The sequence below is a fragment of the Etheostoma spectabile genome, chromosome 8 (genome assembly GCF_008692095.1).
Source record: "Etheostoma spectabile isolate EspeVRDwgs_2016 chromosome 8, UIUC_Espe_1.0, whole genome shotgun sequence".
Classification (NCBI taxonomy): domain Eukaryota; kingdom Metazoa; phylum Chordata; class Actinopteri; order Perciformes; family Percidae; genus Etheostoma; species Etheostoma spectabile.
This window is the reverse complement of record NC_045740.1, coordinates 30,672,761-30,694,038: the sequence shown is the minus strand read 5'-3', so window position 1 is coordinate 30,694,038 and position 21,278 is coordinate 30,672,761. Positions and strand designations below refer to the sequence as shown.

The following is a 21,278-nucleotide window of genomic DNA, read 5'->3' as shown; positions in this document are numbered from 1 at the left end:
CAGAATGCACCTGAACACACCTCACGTAAGACAGCACGCCAGAATGCACTGAACACACTCCCTGTAGACCAGCACCCCCAGAATGCACCTGACACACCTCCCTGTAAGACCAGCACCCCCAGAATGCACCTGAACACACCTCCCTGTAAGACCAGCCCGCCAAGAATGCACCTGAACACACCTCCTGTAAGACCAGCACGCCCAGAATGCACCTGACACACACTCCCTGTAAGACCAGCACCCCAGAATGCACTGAACACATCTCCCTGTAAGACCGGCACCCCAGAAGGACACTGAACAACCTCCTTAAGACCGCACCCCCAGAATGCACCTGAAACACCTCCCTGTAAGACCAGCACGCCCAGAATGCACCTGAACACACCTCCTGTAGACCAGCACCCCCAGAATGCACCTGAACACCTCCTGTAAGACCAGCCCCCAGAATGCACCGAAACAACACCTCCCTGTAAGACCAGCACCCCCAGAATGCACCTGAACACACTCCCTGTAAGACCAGCACCCCCCAGATGCACGAAAAACATCTCCCTGTAAGACCAGCAACCCCAGAATGCCCTGAACACCCCTCCCTGTAAGACCAGCCACCCAGAATGACACTGAAACACCCTCCCTGTAAGACCGGAACACGCCAGGAATGCAACCGGAACACACCTCCCTGTAAGACCAGCACGCCCAGAATGCACCTGAACACACCCTCTACGTTTGACGATAAACTGATTTTTGGTTTAGTTTTTTCTTGTAATACAGTAATGAAGTTGAGACGGATTCAACTTTTGGAGAAACGCAAAGGGGAGTGGGTTGTTTTTCATATTTTTTGACGGGTTAGAAATCTAGGCCTACCTCTTGTAAGTGATGGTGGGGACCCCCAACCCAAAAAAATAAAAATAAATCTACGCCTAAATTGTGTTCACTGCATGCAACAGTCATTTCCCCCATCTCTTTCACAGCTGTCACTCGTCGGCACGTGCTGGATAAAGAAACAAGCGCCCCTCTCTCGCGCGGTGACATGTAGGAACAGGAAGTCAGGAAACAGGAGAAGAGAAAAGTTGCACTAGAAGTTTATGAAAAATGAGCCGAATTTATCACAACACGTCTTTACAGAACAAACCAGTTCACAATGAGAAATTCGACCGCGTGTGGTCTCCCTCTGCGTATGAAAGGTAAAGTATTCCGAGGAGTTCTAGCTAGTAACAGTATCTCCGTGTGTCTGATACATTGTTATCCTTGTGATGTAGCGACCACACCAAACCCCACTCACACACCGGGACACTTTACTTTCCCAGAGATTCAGAGCAGCTAAATCTAATTTACGCACTTCACACTAATCATTTGGTAAGAAGTAATTCGTCTTTGTATATTCGGCATTCAAAGAAACCCGCTGGAAGCACTTAATCTCAATAAAATGCTGTGTTGGTGGAACGTTATGTAGCCAACGCCCTCTATCGTGTGTTTCAGTTGATGAAAATTACACTAGGTATACAACCACTTTATAGGTTAAAAGTTGAAAATGTATTCAAATTCAGATATGATATCTGTTATAACGTTACTTTTTGAGTCGCTCTTTTCTTCTTCTTTTTTTTTTTTTACCTTGAATTTGACTGTGAGCAACTGCAACTAAACGATTAGCAAGTATTCTGATTTTTTTTAAAGGAGTTTGGTTGTTTGGTCTCATCATTGTTGGATTCAGTATTCAGATCATTTACTTACGTAAAAGTACTAATAACAGTTTAAAAATACTCTGTTACAAGTAATGCATTGAAAAAGTGTTTTGTGTACAGATACCTTAATGTGTAAAGTAACTAGTAACTACAGTAAAGCTGTCAGATGAATGTAGTGGAGTAACTAAAGCTGTCTGATGAATGTAGTGGAGTAACTAAAGTAACTAGTAACTAAAGCTTTCCCCCCCCCCCCCCCCCCCCCCCCCCCCCCCCCCCCCCCCCCCCCCCCCCCCCCCTGATGAATGTAGTGGAGTAACTAAAGTACTAGTAACTAAAGTAACTAGTAACTAAGGCTGTCAGATGAATGTAGTGGAGTAACTAAAGGTACTAGTAACTAAAGCTGTCAGATGAATGTAGTGGAGTAACTAAAGCTGTCAGATGAATGTAGTGGAGTAACTAAAGTAACTAATCTTTAGATGAATGTAGTGGAGTAGAAGTAGAAAGTGTCATGAAAAGAAAAGACTCAAGGCACAAGTTTCTCAACATTTGTACTCAAGTACAGTACTTGAGTAAATGCACTTCGTTCCATTCCACCGCTGGTCTCCATTATACACATCTGTTTTTGGTATAACAGGAATTTGAACACTAGTTCTCCTATAAGCAACAGAATGCACAGACAAGTGGAATTAGACTGATTTTAATATTTCATATTTTTTTTCCACACAGTGGCCAGGGGGTCCTTTTAGAAGGAAAGCTACTGGATGTTTCCAGACATGCCATCAGTGACGACAGCAATCAAAAGGTACTAAATGCAAAATCCAGCTAGTCACCCATGACCCACCCACCCAAACCAGTGGTTTCGGTGGGCACCCAGGGGTCCTTGAATGGGTTCCTGGGGGGTCCCCAGCCAAAAGGGGAATGATGTTTTGTCTTTACATTTCCACTCATAAGTTAGCCTGATGTCGTTATACTCTGATTCTAGTCAGAATATGAGTCTGATGCAATTTGAATTGTTACAGCTGTAATTGTGTTCAATGGATGGAAAAAAAGCTGTAATTGCAGTATCGTGAAAAGGTGATATTTTATCATTTTATCATCTTTGTTTGTGTCACTGGCAGGTCCGTTTCTATGTGCTGTACATCAAACCCAGCCGCATCCATCAGAGGAAGTTCGATGCCAGTGGTACGGAGATGGAGCCAAACTTCAGTGACACCAAAAAGGTCAACACTGGCTTCCTCATGTCCTCCTACAGTGAGTAGACAACAACAACCATTTGTGTTCATGTCTGCGTGTTTCATTTCCTCTCCAGACCTAATTCTGTTTGGAGTGCTTTGTCTTCTATGTTGTTGTAGTTTAAGATCATCTGGAAAGGGACGACGCCCCCCCCCCCCCACAGTTCCAGAACACTTAGATGTGCCCCGACCCCGGGTTCTTTTAAAACCTTTCTGTTGGACATTGCTGTCCCTGAGGTCATTTAGACATAGTCATTCCTACACCTCGAAGTCTTTTAAATTTACAGGTTGTCTGTTGTAGCTTTGTTTTTGTTGTGTTTTTATGATTGTTAAGTTTTATGTTGTATTTGCTTTGTCTGTGTATTCTTATGTAAAGCACTTTGAATTGCTTTTGTGAATGAACTGTGCTATGTAAGTAAAATGTCTTACATTGCTTTAAATAAATCCAATACGCGAAGGGACTAAGAGGCAAATAGCCAAACTTGTGAAGGGTTGCGAAGAATTTTATATATACTGTATATATTGTTTTTTTTTTTAATTTTAATTCTTTTTTAAGAATAATGGTATATAGTGAATTGTTGGGCTAGTGAAAGGCTCCGTCGTACGGCTTGACCACAGGTCCCTTACAGCGGTTTAAATCCGAACCAAGTTCACATAATGGATGTTGCACCGATCTTTTTCACCAGCTCTTCCGTTTCTGCCATGTTTTCTCAAGATGACGATGATGTGTTGCATCCGGCTGCAGCTCGTGGTTCTATATTTTGTGGATAGATTGCATCAACATGCATTATTGCGATAGGCCAATTTTGTATCATTTATATTGCATAGTATTAGTACTCCATAGTATATTGCATTTTTCCAATTACTAATCCAAACAACGCCCAACTCTATTCATTAATATAAAATACTTGCGTACTGTGTCTTTAAATCCTGATCATTGGCTTTGGTGCACATGCTGTTTGCGTACAGAGGTGGAAGCTAAAGGGGAGTCGGACTGTCTGTCTGAGGACCAGCTGTCCCTGATGGTGAACAAAGCTGAGCTGGTGAAGATGACTGACCAGCACCGACCCCCCGGGACCTGGGCCTTCTGGTACCCAGAGTCAGAGATGGACACAACCGAGCTGGAAACGGGACAGGATATACGACTGAAGACCCGAGGAAACAGTCCTTTCATATGTGAGTATGCATTCCCATCAGGGCTGGATGTTATGCGGTTGTCCCGATTCAATTCTTTCTCCATACATGGGTGTCGATTGGGTTGGTATTGGGATTTTCATGTCCTTCTATTACACAATTAAAAGTTGAATAATACACTTCTAGAGACCTCGGCTGTGTTGCAAACCATTCCCTCACTCACTATTCCCTATATATAGCGTTTATTAAATAGGGAACGACCAAACCAGATTTTGGACACTGACTGAAAATACCGTAGCGTCAGTAGATGTGTGACGGAGTCAGCATGTAAACAAACCCAAAGAAAAATACTTCAAACCGAGTATTCAGGAGAATAGTAAAAGGTTGTACTGTATGTTGCACATTTTCACTGTTTAGAAACCAAAGCTCGCTCCATTTTTCCTTTTCAGTTCCTGTCAGTCCTTCTGAATAGAGGAAATATTTATTCATATATGTATTATTCAAATTGAAAGTCCAAAGAGAAAACAAAGCAAGATCAAATTCCATCCATCCCCCTTCATCCGTTTATTCGGTATCGGGCTGCGGGGGGGGAGCAGCTCCAGCAGGGGACCCCACTCTTCCCTTTCTTTCAAAGTGGAAATGTAAAATAATTAATCTTTTGAATTTTTGGACATTTGGTTTTCATTTGGACGTGACAGATGTCAAAGTGAGGAGGCGTGGCCCAAAGGTGGGTGGGAGGGTCTGAAACAAAAGGGGTGCAGAGGCACCGTATGGACAGCAAGGGGCGGTATGAGACAGGAGGTCTCCAGGCTGCAGCCATCCACTCTGGCTTGGCCTCTTGTTTCACATTCATAAGACGGGCCTGTCAGAGCCGGAGAGGCCTTTTTGTTTTCATAACCCTCACATTAATCAAACTCGTCCTAGTGTTGACCCCCATGGCTGTGGGGAGTGACTCTAATTAAATGGGTTTTTTTTCCTGTTTTACAACTAACCTCCAGGGAGAAGAACAGTGTTTGACCTTTTACATATGCAGGAGAGTCATCCGGCCCTTTGATATCCAACCTTTGGAGTGGACACTTCTGGTCTGTTCACAGCGTCTACGTTTACACATTTTACCCCAGATTTATACATAAATCATTCTACATCCTGGTGCAGTGCATTTCTCCTTCTTCTTATGTAAGGTTAATGTTTGATCGTTTCAATAAAATTGCGTTACACTTTGATCCAGTTATGTAAAGTGTTCCCAAAACCAAATCAAGGTATAACGTCAACGTTATTAGATTTTATGATTTATTTTGAAATGAAAATTGGAGAGAAAAAAAATTGTAAACCCAGCCCTAGTTGATATGTTGGACAACATCAAATTCTCATGTATCCCCAAAGAACTCCCACTGCCCCTCAACACCTCTCACCTGGGTAAAGAAAGCCCTACAGAGGATTGACTTTCTCAGGAAATTCAAAACAGGCCGGACACCCCCCCACCCCCGTCTGTGTATGTCTGGATTTACCCTGCAGAGATCTGAGGAGCAGTATAGTCCTCATAAATCCACCGGAGGGTCGTGGATAAAGACTATCGTGATTTCAGCGTACGCAAACATCGCGAAAGGCTGCGGCATGTCGTCAAAAACACTCCGAGATTATTTGAGATAGTTGAAAGCGAGTATCGGTAGAAAGCTGCTCTCTAAAACTGTCATTTATTTTTTTAGTGGTGCTTTTTATGTTTAATTAGTTCAATAAAATAATGTTGGAAATGAACATTTTTCTCCCAGAGTTTGTTGTATTTTAGCAGAATGTTACAAGCAGCACAACTGAGTACCCTTTAATATCTGTTTATTCATCTCAAGTATTTATCGTTATGGCATATTCTTCTCATATCATGCAGACCAACTTGAACATCGATGTAATTGTGTTGTGTTCATACAATGACAAATAATTGTTCTCATGCCTAGTTCCATCTCTGCTGTGTGTCTAGCTTTTTTAATAAACTCCTTTCTTCCTCTCTGTCGTTCTTCCAGTCTCGTTAGCCAAAGTGGACTGCGGAACGGTGACCGGGTGTAACTTTGCTGGCGATGAAAAGGCCGGAGCGTCGTGGACGGACAAGATCCTGGCCAACAAAGCAGACGCAGTCAGCACTCAGACGCCCGGCCAAGGAGAGGGAGCCGAGGAGGATGAATGGGTGAGTGGGGATGGGGATTGGCCTCGAGAACCGGTTCCTACGTGGAATCGCTCAAAAAGTTCTGATTTACGTCTACCGTTGAGCGCCAACGGCTAGATGGAGCTTCTGCCGAATAAGTCTATGATAGTTTCCCTACAGTCTTGTGCCTTTGCCTTTTTTTTTTGCTGTTTTCAAAATGTTTTTTTGCACCAAATCAAATGTTTTATATTCACGATTCATGTCGTGGATGATTGACTTGGTTCCAGGCTTAAAACTCTTTAAATAAACAGTTTTTGAAATGTCAATGGAACAATTGAATGGGGAAAATCACTTCTAGAGCTGTTAAAAAAAGTGGGCGGTCACTGTTAGACTGTGGCATCAGACAGGTCACACAGAAGGCAGCTTTATTCCTAATAACGTTATTTACTCTTGACTGTGGTCGGCCACGCTGTACTTCCTCCGTCCCCCCCTAACTGAATCCAGAATTGCACTTCTCTTCTTAATACTTCCTGTTTGGAGCCCTGCCTTTTCACCTCTGCTTACTATCTTTACATCACATCTCCTAACTAATTATGGATGCATGCGTATTCCGTTCATGAACGTAAATACAGATATCTAACCAAAAATATTCCACTTAAAGTCATTCATTCCATTTTTTTCAAAATATATCAGAGATTCCATCTGCGTACCACTAGAGGGAGCTCACGTACCACCAGTGGTACTTCTACTCCAGTTTGAGAACCAGTGATGTATACAACAACATGTACGATACAAGATGGTAACATTAAAAAGTTGCTTTGCGTTTTGACAGTTTATAAGCCCTGAGTAAAGGAACTCAACCTATTTGTACTGTACATGTGACACTTGAATGGATTGAAGCTGCAAAGATTAATCAATAAACTATTGCTAACAATTCTGATATCAACTTGTTAATTATGAATATTTTTTGGTTTCCATACTTTTCTATGTTAGTTAACTGAATGTATGTAAGTTGTGGTGGGGAAAAAAAACATTTGAGGACGTCATCTTGGGCTTTGGGACCACGTCTTTCACAATTTTCTGACCTTTTACAGACGAAAAAACAACCAATTGATTAATCAAGAAAATTCTCAACAGATGAATCGACAATGAAAATAATTCTGCCCTAAAATGGATATGGAGGACTGTCTAGAAGCTGTGATTTGACCTAACAGCCGACTCAATCTTTGGCTGCGTCTGTTGTTATTAACATATTCATCCCACTTCGTTTGTCTCAGGATGACTGAGGAAGCCATCAGCCTGATGTCTTGGCGCTGTTCCCGTCTCCAGGGTGAACCGCTTCAGTTCGGATCCCTTCCTGCGTCTGTCTTGGCCTTGGGACTCCCACATTTTACCGGAGGTACTTAACTTCTTTGGCCCAGGGGCCGAAAACCTAGCGTCACTTCCCCAATATGGGAGCAGACCCCTCCAGCTCCATGTGTGTATCTTAGCTGCCTTTGAAACTTTACTCTTGTATACTTTGGATAAGATCCGCAATTGTGTATAACTGGAAATTAAGCTCTGCTTTTATTTTTTTATTTTTTTTAATCTTTCTGAGCTTTTTCTTCTACTCCGTCCGTTTGTGTCCAAGTTTAATCCGGAGTTTCTGCATAGCCTGGTGTGAATGACAGTCCCAAATATCTGTTTTACTACACACTTGTTGGTCCTTTCATACTGTCATTTAAGTCCTGTCTAGAGAGACTCGTTGTATTTAAAGTGTATCTCTCGTTTCACAGGCTCAGTACACCGCTTTAGTTCTGTTTGACAACTGAAGTATTTGGGAAAGCGTTCGCCCACCTGACAGTAGGGTCGGGAACCGAAAACCCAAATTAGAACTGAATCCAAAACCAATCCAAATGCCAAGAACTGTGCACTCGCAAAATAAAAATGAATTTCGGTTCTGCTTATTGGTTCCTCAACAACTACACACGGCGCTCCTTCTGGACTGGACGACGCCGGGCTCTGCCATACGTTTAGTTTGTAGGGGACATATGGGCAGCTGTGTGCGCCATGGAAACGCTCGCCACACACACACAGTCACACACATCATCCTTCTTAAAGGTGCAGTAAGTCATTCTGCACAAAGGTCGTAGATTGTTGAAGCATTCACCTGCTCCCCCCCCCCCACACCCCCCGCCTATCATCAACTGTCTGCCTGTTGCCGATTGGCTGGAACAGTGTTTTGTGGCTCGTGCACTCCTTTCTGTTTGTTTTCCATGTGGATTAACACGCCCAGACAGACAGGAAACGGAGAGCTAGGGGACCGTGAGGAGGTATTCATTCAATTTGACAAAACGTGTATTAGTCTAATATCACTTTCTATACCTTTTTTTTAACCCAGTGGTATATTCATATTTTAACATGTTTAGCAAATGCTATGTGGAGAAATGACTTTAGAAGTTGAAAGTGGCATGAAAAGAAAAGACTCTAGTAAAGTACAAGTACCTCAACATTTGGACTTAACTACAGTACTTGCTGTCACCATCATAACTCAACGTGACAGAAACGCCTCTGATAAGATATCAGGGTGTGTCTAGTTACTCATATACTGTGTATATATAGATAGAATCATAATTATTGTATTAAATAATAAAATATATTCCTTATTGAAGTCATTGCACGCAGTTATTATCATTTGGACATCATAAAATGTGATTTTAGATACTAAGGATATGGCAAATAATTATAATTACCCATGTTTCCCTGAATTCTGAGTCCTTTTTCATTTCTATATCAGACATTTGTGTTTCTTTCATCCAGAATTGTTAAAAGAAATAACGTGGATTTATCTACTTTAACATATGGATGGATGGGATGATTGATGCTTTATCTGCTGCCACTTGCTCTGCCAACCAGGTTTAACAAAAATGACATGTACTTCTATACACAATGACAATGTTTTATTATTAAAAATAACAATTTCAACAACATACAAGAATAATTTTGTTTCTTCGATTACAACATATTATACACATATAAACATGTTCCCTATAACTGACTTGTGCAACTGGAAATTGGCCACATCACAATGCTGGTAAATGTCAAATCACTCCGCACTGAAAATACATATTTGCTAGAAGATTATTATAACGAATGCTCGTATTAAACCATTTGCCACAGCAAAATTGTTGACACAAAGTTTGGCTTGTAAGTCGGCAGCGGTGAAACAAGCTCCAAAGTAAGTGTCTGACAACATTATGGAAAGGATCCCAACAGAGATAGATACAGCTCTGATGTCTCTAGTGCTAAACCCACCAGACTCCATTTAAAAAAAAACAATACTTTAAGCGTGTATAGAGCCAATATATTTGAGGGGAAAGACGACTCAAACCGTCTTTTCGTAGTTTTATTTAGTTTCTGTTGACTTTGAATGAAGTGTATTTTACAATGCAAAAATGACTCTTTATTTACATGGAGTCTGGTGGGTTTAGTGAATGCAGTTTCGTGGATGTTTTCATGTTTAAAAAAGGATTTTACTCTTTAACAGAAAGATCGACCTCCTTAGAAATCCTTTCCATAATGTTGTCAGATACTTAGAATAATAATCTGAGTCTGTCAGCAGCAAAACGAGCACTTTATGAAGGTGAATACAAGCTGGACAATTGTCCTATTAACTTACGTTGTATCTTGTTTCTCCACTGCTGACTGCAGAGATCTCTCTTGATACTGGACCAATGTCAGAGACTGTTGTTCCCATCAGTCACTTAGACACAGAACATGGGAACATAGGGTCCAGGTGGGAAAAAAAAACCCAGTAGGCCTAGTTACCCTTTAATTGATAATAGTGGTAAAAGTGAGATTCAGTCTTGATCGGTTCTTGTTTTCGAAGTAGATTTAGTGGAAAATGAAGATTGTTCAGCAGCTGGCACCACTCTGATCTGTGAGGCTCTATATCACCAGTGTCAAACTTAAGGCCCATGGGCCAAATCCGGCCCTTTGCAAACCTTGATCCGGTCCAAATATCAATTAAGGTTCACAATCATTTTGGCCGGCCTAGTTGTGCTCCAAACCAAAAGCTGAAGAACTGTTTTTCAACTGTAATTACAGAGCAGAATGTCGTAGATTTGCAGGCTTTGAGACTCAGAAATGCCACCAAAAGTAGCAGAGTTTTCTTATGTACGCTATGAAACAGGTTGTGTGTGTCGGCTGTGTGTTATCACACTTATAATGATGTCATCCCTGTTTCTCATGGCTTAATAAAATCTCTAATGGCTGAGGAATTTTTCGGGGGGCTTTATGTCGACCAAACTGTAAGTGAGGAGACTATATGAGACATGCAATAATAAGGTGAAAAATATTTGACTTTTTCGATTAAATAAAAACATTTGAATAAACTAGACATGTCTCGCTCTCGATGTGATTCTCATTTTCCAGTGTGGCCCTTTTAGTGAAGTTGAGTCAAACAGCCCTGTTTTAAACCAATCACAGATGGTGTTTTCCACTCTACTCAGCCGTTTCTCTTTCAAACCACTCGAGGACAGCATCTTTGTTCTCCCTGACCCACTGGATGTTGACTTGGGTTTTCTCAATGGCCTGGAACACCTCGTTGACAGCAGGACCCAGATTATACTCCTTCTGAAAACGCTCCAGCTACACACACACACACACACCCCACACCCACACCACACACCACACACCCACACACACACACACACACACACACACACACACACACACACACACACACAGCTATGTTAGTTTTTTAAGCCAAGGAACCCTTTTCTGAGAAAGATGAATCATGGACTGCATATATTGTGAGAAATCAGGTTGCAAATCAAACTGGGCCAACAGTAATGTGTGGGCGGCTCAAAGCCTTTACACATACTTTTTTTTATTGCATAGATAAATACTAAGCTATTAAAATAATAATTGTTGGCCTGATTTTATAAACCATGTTTTAATGTTGAACATCCATGTGTCCTTAGGATTGGCTACCTTAGTGACTACCTTACCTCTAGGCCAGTAAGCCTACCAGCAGTTGGCTTTTTGACAAATACGCTAACTCATATTTGCTAATAATATGTTGGATTTGGGGTTGAGACATTTCTGAAAAAAAACTTTCAAAAAAATGTGTGTGTAAAAAAAAAAAAAAAACTGGTGGCCTGACCTCGTAATTATGAGATGTTTTTTTTTCTTGTAATTACGAGATCCAGATCTCCACAAAATATAGCAAGTCCTAATTATGTGATATGGTCTCCAGTTTTTTTCTCTCTGGTGAATGCCTTGCATTTGTGTACATTGCAGCAAAAGTGCACTGTAAAAAAACAACTGTCAAAAAGTGTAATATTCTTACAGCTGGGGTGCAAAAAAAAATACTGGAAAATAATGGAATGGAAAAACAATACTTTTCTGTAGTTACAAAATATAGTTTGGACTTTGACATGAAATCTTGTTTTTTCCAATTTTTTTCCTTTTGTTAAATGAAGGAAAGTAACTAGGAACTAGGAACAAAAGCTGTCAGATGAATGGAGTGGAGTAACTAAAGTAACTAGTAACTAAAGCTGTCAGATGAATGGAGTGGAGTAACTAAAGTAACTAGTAACTAAAACTGTCAGATGAATGGAGTGGAGTAATTAAAGTAACTAGTAACTAAAGTAACTAGTAACTAAAGCTGTCAGATGAATTGTAGTGGAGTATAAAGTAACTGTACTAAAGCTGTCAGTGAATGGGGGAGTAATAAGTAACTAGTAACTAAAGCGTTCAGAGAATGGAGTGGAGTAACTAAAGTAACTAGTAACTAAGTAACTAGTAACTAAAGCTGTTAGATGATGTAGTGGAGTACTAAAGTAACTAGTAACTAAAGCTGTCGATGAATGGAGTGGAGTAATTAAAGTAACTAGAAACTAAAGTAACTAGTAACTAAAGCTGTCAGATGAATGTAGTGGAGTAACTAAAGTAACTAGTAACTAAAGCTGTCAGATGAATGGAGTGGAGTAACTAAAGTAACTAAAGCTTTCAGATGAATGTAGTGGAGTAACTAAAGTAACTAGTAACTAAAGTGTAAATTGGCATGAAAGGAAAAGACTCAAGTAAAGTACAAGTACCTCCAATTTGTAATTAACTACATAACTTGAGTAAATGTACTTAGAGGTGGTATTCTACCACTGCACATAACAATAGATAAGAAATGACATAGCGAGAGAAATTTGGGCTTTGGTTCTGAGGTAAAACTAACGTGCTGTCACCATCATAACTCAACATGACACAGACACCTCTGATGAGATATCAGGGTGGATCTAGTTACTCAGGGGATAGAATTATAATTATTGGTAGTGACATAACAAAACATCAATAATAAAACATCAATAAATACCTCGTCCAGTTCAAACTGTGTGGAGAACCTGCTGGACACGGCGTTGATCAGCATGGCCCCATCCCTGGCAGCAGAGACACAGCTTTAGAAACAGTTTTTAAGTCTAGTGCAATGCAGGGTATCCCCACAAAACCCAGGAGGAGGAGGGTCTGGCTAGTCCACCCAGCATTCTGGGATGGGAGAAAAACAAACTTAGAACTTATAACACACATTCAAGTTGAGTACTCGGTTTTCCCGTTCAACTTTTGCACTGATACCATTCTTTGGTAGCCTACTTTCTCTCTAGTAAAAATGTATTTTAGTTGGAAAAATAAGTCCAAACCTATTCATCTTTTTAGGGAGGGAGATCAACTACAGCCCGTTACACCACTACTGTTAATTCAACTTCACTAACGATTTATTCATCTGTATAAAATGTACTTAAAAATAGAAAACGTTAGACTTCATAAGGTTATGTATTCATTTGCTGGTCCCGGTTTGACTTGTTGTTCTTAGTTGTCTTGGGGGGCACTAAGCGCCAGACGGAGCCATGGTGCCTCTGCTAAATAGTCTCAGGAAGATGTGATAGTCTAGCTAGCTGTCTGGATTTACCCTGCAGAGATCTGAGGACCAGGTAACCATAGTCCTCAGATTGGACAGATAGTCTAGCTAGCTGTCTGGATTTACCCTGCAGAGATCTGAGGACCAGGTAACCATAGTCCTCAGATTGGACAGATAGTCTAGCTAGCTGTCTGGATTTACCCTGCAGAGATCTGAGGACCAGGTAACCATAGTCCTCAGAAATCCACCAGAGGTTAGATCACCAACACAGAGACAGAGGACGGGGACGGACATAAGGCCAAAAATTAGAGACATCTGGAGGAACGTTCCCTAAATGCTTCGTCGTCCATATAGACTACCACGTCTCTTAAACAACAACTTTATTACAGGGCTGCTGTTTTAGACTGCATTAGTTTGCGCCAGGTGGACCTTATTAACACGTCTCAATTAGAGCTGCAAAGATGAATCAATTGGTTGTCAACTATATATTGTTTAGATTTCATTATCCATTCATTGGTTTGAGTCTTTTTTTTAATGTAAAACTTGCATTATTCCAGCGTGTTAAATGTGAATATGATTTAGTTTCTTCCCTCTGTGACAGTAAAGTGAACACCTTTTGAGTTGTGGACAGAACAAGACATTTGAGGAAGTCATCTTGGGGTTTGGGAATCTACATTTTTAACAATTTTCTGACATTTTATAGAGGAAATGACTAATCCATTAATGGTAATCGACAATGAAAAATAATCAGAAGTTGGAGCCCTAGTATGAACTGGATTATCTTCTGAAGGAAACTTCAGGAAATGGTTGATACTGAAGTCTGGATGGACAAAATATCTATTGATTAAAACAGAATTTAGACTTCCTGCTGATTACTTGAGTTAGATCAATCTCGGTTATCACTGTTTGCTCATGAAATGAAACCCTGTCTGCTATGTAAACAGACTTTACACTTCCTGGTAACAGCACAAACACTGAGGACTTTATGAAGGCGAGCTAACGATAAGCACTGATTAAAAAACAAGACCTTTGGACTTGATAACACCGTGCATGATTTATATAAGCCACTGCTTATTGTAGTGTATTATTTAATGGCAGTGTGTGTTTATTCAAGTGACTGGACCACAGGCCACTAAGTGTCAAGGGACCTGAGCTAGGCCCGGCTCTCAGATCTCAGATCTGGGACAAAGCAGCAAGCAGAAGCGTGTCCATGAAGCACTGACAACAACAGTTCATGACACAGAACTGTAGACCAAGAAACACATCAGGAAGCCGTGCTAGGCTTGTCAGACCTTCCTCCACCGCATTGCAGAGGAGGGTCTGGCTAGTCCACACAGCATTCCTGGCATTGAGAGAGAAACGTGCTCCGGTTTATCGGCATTTCTTAAAACCAATCACAATTGTCATGGGCTGTGCTAAAAGCCGGACAGAGCCCCGGTGCCTCTGCTAAATAACTCAATTGGAACAGGATCTAATAACTATTTGTCTCTTGCAGTTCACTACCGTACATATTCTTTCGGAAATGTTGGTCCACCGAAAGGGGAGGGACTCCGCCTCTCAATGTGAAAAATGTTTGTGACTTTTAGCTTGTTGATGAGTTCCGTACCCAAGTGACTAAAAGAAAAAGATTGATGGAGCTTTAAAATGGAGTACACCATGAAAATAGCTTTCTAGCTCAGAGTTCTCACGCTCTAACTGCTGTGTTAGCTCGGCTCCTCCACCCTGATAAGCCTATGTTCTGGGGTAAACCACGAATACTTGTAATTTTCTTGGAAATCTGTCGTAAATCTGAGTAAAAAAGGCTACATTTAAATTTTGGCATTATTGGTCAAACCCAACTGTACTATCTTCAATACTTGTTCATGAGTATATAAATATATAAACCAATTGAAGAGGCAGTAGACATAGTCCAAAATGCAACCTACTGCTCACTGACGTAGTCCCAGTGTGCTCTGATAAAGTTCCAGGCCAGCGCGTGCCCCGCCGGGTTCATGGCTATGTCGGAAATAGTGGAGCCGACATCCATCAGGCGTATCTTGTCAGGGTCCAAAGTGTACTCCAGGTATCTGTAAGATAAGGAAGGCACTGACTAGCTCTTCACTCAATAACAACTGCGTGCTTGGGATTCACCTCATCACAGGTGTGTGCCAGATGAAAGGAGCGTCACCTGTTGAGCAGCCAGATCTTCTTGGTGCAGGACAGAGCTCCACGCAGCTGCTCTTTCTCCGAGGTGTCGCCGGAGCTCTGGTACCTCGCCCAGGCAAAGTCCCACTCCTTCTTCCCGCCAGCAGCCACAGCTTGGCAGTAGATTACAGACCGCAGGTTGGGGTGGATGCTGCATTACACACACACACACACACACACACACACATACATGCACAGTTATTTTCCCTACATCGCGACTGTCTGATTTTCAAAATGTATTCTAGGGCAACAGGGGTACCCCCCCCTCCCAATCCTGTATTTTGATCAAATCTACACATCTAATGAAGAGTCAATGCCTCTACTTTAAAGTTGCACCTGGATCCCAAAAGGCTAGAAAGTTAGGTGTAGAGGAACTAGAATTTTGTCTTGGCAAACACTTTTCTCAAAAGATAATAGATAGGTAGTAATATTAATCATAATCATGTTCTCCATGATCGCCCCTATTTGTGATTAAGGATTAAAGTGCACATAGACATCCTGCCAAGTGCAGCTTTAAAGATTCATTCATTCATTCATTCATTCATTCATTCATTCAAGCTTCAATGAAACTCGCGAGATCGAGGTGCGGCCCTCATTTACACTGAGTTATTACAAAGAACAGCAAAACAACACAGGAAAAAATACACTTAAACATAAGAAAATGACAATGAAACTTTCTGATTTGAAAATTTGATAAATAAAACGTGATGAATAAATTAGGATAATACAGAGCCAAAAGAAAGATAAGAACCACAATGCAGAGTGGTAACAACCACCAACAATAACACAAAAAGAGATTAAAGGACACCTACCTTCACTAAATCATCGCTGGAGAGTAAAGTGACAGAATACGATTAAAGCTGTTACAGTGTTTTTCTTAAACATAGAGTCATGCAAGTTTAGGATCATTTTAGAAGGTACGAAGTAGAAAGGTGATGCAATAAAAAAATACTTATTCAGTAGTGTGCGTACGGGTTCGTGTTGTTGCTGTTCATCCAGTCGGCAAACATCTTTGTAGCCATCGCTAAGCATTCTGGGAGTCCGTTGGAACACGCCACGTCCACGGCCAGGAGCTGGCTGTGCCTGGGAAGGAAGCACACTTGGATTTTCAAACATGCATATGGTATTATAGATTATTATAGGTGTACAGATGTTGAACAGGGTTTTCTGCAGGTTTCAACAAGTTGAAATGAAGAGTTTTAAAGACTTTTTAAGATATTTATAAATGACATTTTAAGACCTATTTCACATCATTAAAGCACAATGAAATGCAGAGTCAAAAACATACTTTATGTGAAAAGTAAATAGCATTATTAAATTGAATAAAAGTGACACGGAGTAAAACTGATCGGATGGATGGATTTTGTTGAGCGTTAGAGGGAGAGTTACATGGACGAAGGGAAATTTAAGACCTGTTTAAGATATTATTTAAGAACTGGAGCACAATACTTCAGTGAATTTAAGACTTTTTAAGGCCTAAGATTTTGATTTTAAATTTTAGATTTCTGTTGACTTTATGAGACCCCGTGGAAACCCTGATACATGATGTTAAATATAATGTGGTTTGAAGAACACAGAGATTCTCCAACCTGGTAACTTTTCTTGCTCTGTCCGCCATCAGGTTGTCTCATTAGACAACCTGTAGGGGGACAAAGGTTACATAGTGTTGATTTAACCCTTGTGTTGTCCTCGGGTCAAATTTGACCCATTTTGGAGAAAAAAAAACAATCTTTATCTGAAGTGTCTTCAACCAAAATTTCAGAAAAATAACACGGATTGTTCCACACAACAAGTAAAATAAATGACCAGCCCACTGCTTTCTATAAAATTTGGATGTTTGGTTCAATTTCATAGCATTCAAAAAACTTTTTCTACGAAGGACCACTAAAAAAAAGTGACTAAAATGTCCCAAAAAGCTTCAAAAATGTGGGGAAAAACCCCACAAAAAAGTCAAAAGGAGCAGAAAAAATTGACAAAAAAACATCAGGGCGAAGAACAATAAAGATGTTGAAAAAGACTATTTTGACCCAGAAAAACAAAAAGTTGCTCGGTCGACGTGACGACAACACGAGGGTTAATGTTCTGAATGTTGAGCCCGGCCCCTTAAAGAATGAAATATAGCATAATTTAGGGAGACGCAATCAGAAATTGCTTATTGAATTTGTTAATGTGTTTTTTTTTTGTTGCTATTTGGGGCCATAAGTGGAAGCAATATTTGTAGTAGTGGACAAAATACTCAAGTAAAGTACAAGTAACTCAATATTGTACTTAAGTACTGCGTAATAGTACTGTGTGGGGGCAGCTTGACACAGCACTGATAACATTTTAACAAAGGTGTATTCACACATCCGGCAGACACACACACTGCCACATTCACACTCATTTGCATTCATGTTTGCGTCCAGCTGATACATGTACGTCCAACACAACTGATAAAGTACACGCTGACACAGCTGCTCTGCATCGGCACTCTCAGACTCAGCTGTGGATTTGTAGAACTGTAAAATGCAAACTAGAAATGTGTTGAATGATTAACTGAGGGTAGGAAACCTGGTCTTCCTTACTGTTCGGAGTGATCCTTTGGGATCGTTGAGTTGTCTGTGTAATTCCTGAGAGAGTTGTACAGGCCCTTGACCTGTTCACGGAAGTACGCCTACAGGAAGAGACAGCTTTAAATCAGAGGTACGGGAACACACGCAGCAATATTACACTTTGACTGCACATCTGCTTATTGTTATGCTGAGGGACATGAACACCCACAGGCCAGCACATTCAGTCTGTTAACTCTAGCTTCTTCCTCCAATACTGCTCAATTAAGTTAGTGATGTAAAAAAAAGCAAGACTCATTTTGAATTTTGAATTAAAAAGTTTAAGAAAGGATGTTTTAATGTCACATGCCTGCATGGGTCCGTACACCTCGGAGCGATCGAACATGAGGACAAAGTACTCAAAGTTCTTGACTGTTAATTGCCAGGGAAGGAAGTCCAGCTCTTTGTGAAGGAATCGTGTTGAATTCAGAGCCAGAGTCACTTCCACGAGTTTAGCCCTGGAGAAAACAGAGATTAGACGTGGTAAAATCCGAGAGGCACCTGCATGACTTTATGTCGTCACAACACACTTCACCCACAGAAAAATGAATTCCTATCAGTCTAAATCGTCTGAATCCAAGTCATTACCTTGCCATGAAAAATGCATTATCAATAAGCTGCCCTCTGTTCATCGGTGGGAAGCGCTGAAAAACAAGAGCAAAATGATGAAAATGTCATTCCTTATTCATATAAATGAAGGATGCTGTATCTAGATGGAGGTTGTTTCTGCTCAGTTCTGGGATTTGGTAAGTCATTATTTGGCCCAGTACTCACATGCGGGTCTATCTCCAGCTGAGTCAGGAGGCGGTCCCAGTTCTCCGGGTTGTAGTTGACTCTGTAGTACCCAGAACAGTTGATGTTTGCCAGGATCCACTCCCCATTGGTGGAAAGGAATTCATCTTTCTTTTCTATCCAAAAGGCAATCATCATATAATTCATAATCAATGGCACAGTATGAATACAAATGAAATACTTGTGTATATGGTCATCTGTTCTCTGGTCTGTCTCATTCATTTTCTATGGAGTCAGATCAGTATCATAACACATGGATGCACACAGAAGGATTTCAGGATTTATATAGAAATGACTTGCTACACAAAAATACTTTTTAATACACAAAAATATTTCATTATCCATTCTGGGGCCTCATTTGTTTAAAATGTACATGCTTCTACTTTACCGGATTCATGAAAATAACACAATAACTTACCATAATTATGCAAACAACACACACATTTACATAACAAATCAAAGATTGGATTTGCCAGAGCTTGTGCTCTGACTTTCTGACAAAAGTGAAAGAGTTGTTTTTGGGGCCAAAGTGGAATTATTAAAAGCCTGAGTTAGCCTAAATGGACTCAGAATTCATGACATCCTAATGTACATACAAAACAAACATATTTGTGTGTGCATAAGAAATACATTTGTGAATCTTTCTGTGTGCATTTATTCATTAGGACTCTAATCTGACCCCTTCATTTTCAACTGACTTTTCATTTAGTCGTCAGTGAGCCTGGTGAGACAGATGAGATCTAAATCGATGGTTGTTTGACCGACATGCAAACCGAGGTGTTTTAGGAGAAACAAGCAGTTCATTCCAAAGCTGGATGTTGTAGATTCTGTTACCTGGGGCGCTGGATTTCAACCACACAACAGAAGTTTTAGATGTATTTGACATGACTCTGATCGGGACGTACCACCAAAGACTAAAAAGACAGAAAAAAAAGACAAAAAACTATAACAAGTACTAGTTATGATAGGGCTAGAATGTTCATGATCCAGGAAATGATGACAATCTGAAAATCTGTATCTGTAAATAAACTACAAAATCTAATCTCCTGTAAGCAAAGCGGTTATGGTCTGGGTATGGCCAAGGCAACCTACAACTGTGTCAGGTTACTGTAAATGATTGTGCAACCCACAACGGGAGTGTTATGGAGCACAGGGTTACAACACATCCTTTCAGAACACTCCACATGGCCAAAAGTATAATCTACTGTAATCAGCTGCAGTGATCTCATGCAGGCCTGCCAGGGAATACTCACTTACTAAGGTGACGTTAATGCATCAACTTACTGGATTTTGCCAAGTAAAAGAGACCCATGAACCTGTCTTTAATTATTTGGTAACAACTATTTTCAGAGGGAGTTGGACATTGTGGTTTGATGAAGTCACTGGTGAGAGATTTATGATCCAGTGTTGGACTTTGGAAAGAGAAGGTAGAGGAGCTTCCCCGATCCCAGACTGAACCGATGTAAAATTCCAATAAACACTGAAGGAAGCAGTCATTATTTTAGAAGCAGTTTTGGACTACAAGTTTTCTGCTATACTGCATTTGCTCACATTTTCCACCCAGGGGTCAGAATGTAAGTGTCCATGCCACTGAGTGACAACGCCATGTTAACTGTCTTCAAATGGAAGGTGAACTTGCCAGTATTCTAATCACTGGCGTCTCGTGTTGAACTAGTGTCGATCAATTAATTGATTTTTTGCCACAAACAATGGACTGAAAGACCAAGCTCTGTAGAGTTGAGGACAACTGCAACCTGAGTTGCGTGATAATCCACTGTGGGTTCATGAGTGACAGCTCTGACAAAACATCCAATGTTCTTTAAAAGGTCTCATTGCATGAACAATTCACTTTATTAGTTTTTTAACATTAATATGATTTCCCCCAGCCTGCCTATGGCCCCCCCAGTAGAAATGGTGAGAGGTATAAACCAAGCCCTGGGTGTGAAAGCTCAGATGGGCCAATCTGGAATCTTGCCCCTTATGAGGTCACATTTTCAGGTAAAGTAAAGACATTGGTCATCTATATGTTACGTGGAAAATCTATGTAAATGAGTGTAATGACCAAATCTGTATCTCAGAAGCTTTCAGGAACATGTCCATGATCATTAGTGGTCTGAGCTGTAACCCAATTGGCACACTGACGTAACGTCCATTTGACACATACTGTACCTAGACTCGGCAGAGTCATTGAACAGGAAGTGCTTCTGGTAGACTTCTCCATTGGTGGTGTTGATGGTGATGACAGGATAGCCAATTTGTTTGGTCCAAGGTTCCATGAACTGTGCAACGTTGGTGTGACCACCATTTTTATCCTCGGCCTGCAAACATGGCACAAATCAGTTCAGATTTTATTAAATAAATACGATAAAATGATCACTGATTATTCAGACATGGACATAGGCATGGTCATGATTACAGTATTAAAGCAACACTAGATAACTTTTCCCACTTTGGCCCTCCTACAGGTTGGAAGCGGAACTGTCCATTAGCGTTGTCGTAATGTCTCAAAATGTCTCATTATGTCTCATTATGTCTCATTATGTCTCATTATGTCTCATTATGTCTCATTGGAACTACAGATCCACTAGCCGATCTGGTAAACTCTATGTAATGTAATGGAAAACTCCACTTCCAACCTGTAGGGGG

At 40.7% G+C, this 21,278-nt stretch overlaps 2 protein-coding genes and 2 long non-coding RNA genes across 4 annotated transcripts in view; 2 read left to right on the top strand and 2 right to left on the bottom strand.

Moving 5' to 3' along the window:
• Window positions 1–146: 146 nt before the first annotated feature.
• LOC116693499 (uncharacterized) lies at window positions 147–514 on the bottom strand. Its single transcript, XR_004332935.1, has 3 exons — window positions 461–514; window positions 332–382; window positions 147–212 (listed from the first exon to the last, which is right to left on the bottom strand). It is a non-coding gene; the product is annotated as an uncharacterized LOC116693499 (long non-coding RNA).
• A 439-nt stretch (window positions 515–953) lies between these two features.
• On the top strand, window positions 954–9,953 carry LOC116693464 (arpin). The gene is made up of 6 exons (XM_032522461.1): window positions 954–1,178; window positions 2,403–2,478; window positions 2,795–2,927; window positions 3,878–4,084; window positions 6,058–6,218; window positions 7,454–9,953. Exons 1-6 carry the CDS (start codon window positions 1,087–1,089, stop codon window positions 7,460–7,462), a joined length of 678 nt encoding a protein of 225 aa, XP_032378352.1. The 5' UTR covers window positions 954–1,086; the 3' UTR covers window positions 7,463–9,953.
• The window catches only part of LOC116693379 (aminopeptidase N), a 19,823-nt gene continuing 8,340 nt past the window's right edge, over window positions 9,796–21,278 (bottom strand). Inside the window, exons 10-20 of the mRNA XM_032522311.1 lie at window positions 20,802–20,950; window positions 19,467–19,546; window positions 18,615–18,748; window positions 18,429–18,484; window positions 18,151–18,298; window positions 17,817–17,905; window positions 16,225–16,335; window positions 15,236–15,403; window positions 14,994–15,134; window positions 12,529–12,592; window positions 9,796–10,805 (exon numbers count right to left, since the gene is read on the bottom strand). Of these exons, the coding sequence (XP_032378202.1) occupies window positions 10,659–10,805; window positions 12,529–12,592; window positions 14,994–15,134; window positions 15,236–15,403; window positions 16,225–16,335; window positions 17,817–17,905; window positions 18,151–18,298; window positions 18,429–18,484; window positions 18,615–18,748; window positions 19,467–19,546; window positions 20,802–20,950 (1,287 nt within the window). The 3' untranslated portion in view covers window positions 9,796–10,658. The remainder of the gene's footprint in view (window positions 10,806–12,528; window positions 12,593–14,993; window positions 15,135–15,235; window positions 15,404–16,224; window positions 16,336–17,816; window positions 17,906–18,150; window positions 18,299–18,428; window positions 18,485–18,614; window positions 18,749–19,466; window positions 19,547–20,801; window positions 20,951–21,278) is intronic.
• LOC116693509 (uncharacterized) overlaps window positions 12,816–21,278 on the top strand; it is a 10,774-nt gene continuing 2,311 nt past the window's right edge. Inside the window, exons 1-2 of the long non-coding RNA XR_004332945.1 lie at window positions 12,816–12,829; window positions 21,122–21,125. This is a non-coding gene — a long non-coding RNA (uncharacterized LOC116693509). The remainder of the gene's footprint in view (window positions 12,830–21,121; window positions 21,126–21,278) is intronic.

Coding starts and splice junctions, on each gene's coding strand:
- LOC116693464 (XM_032522461.1), top strand. CDS start 1,087: ATGAGCCGAATTTATCACAACACGTCTTTACAGAACAAACCAGTTCAC. Junction 1,179..2,402: donor TCTCCCTCTGCGTATGAAAG/GTAAAGTATTCC, acceptor TTTTCCACACAG/TGGCCAGGGGGTCCTTTTAG. Junction 4,085..6,057: donor AGGAAACAGTCCTTTCATAT/GTGAGTATGCAT, acceptor TCGTTCTTCCAG/TCTCGTTAGCCAAAGTGGAC.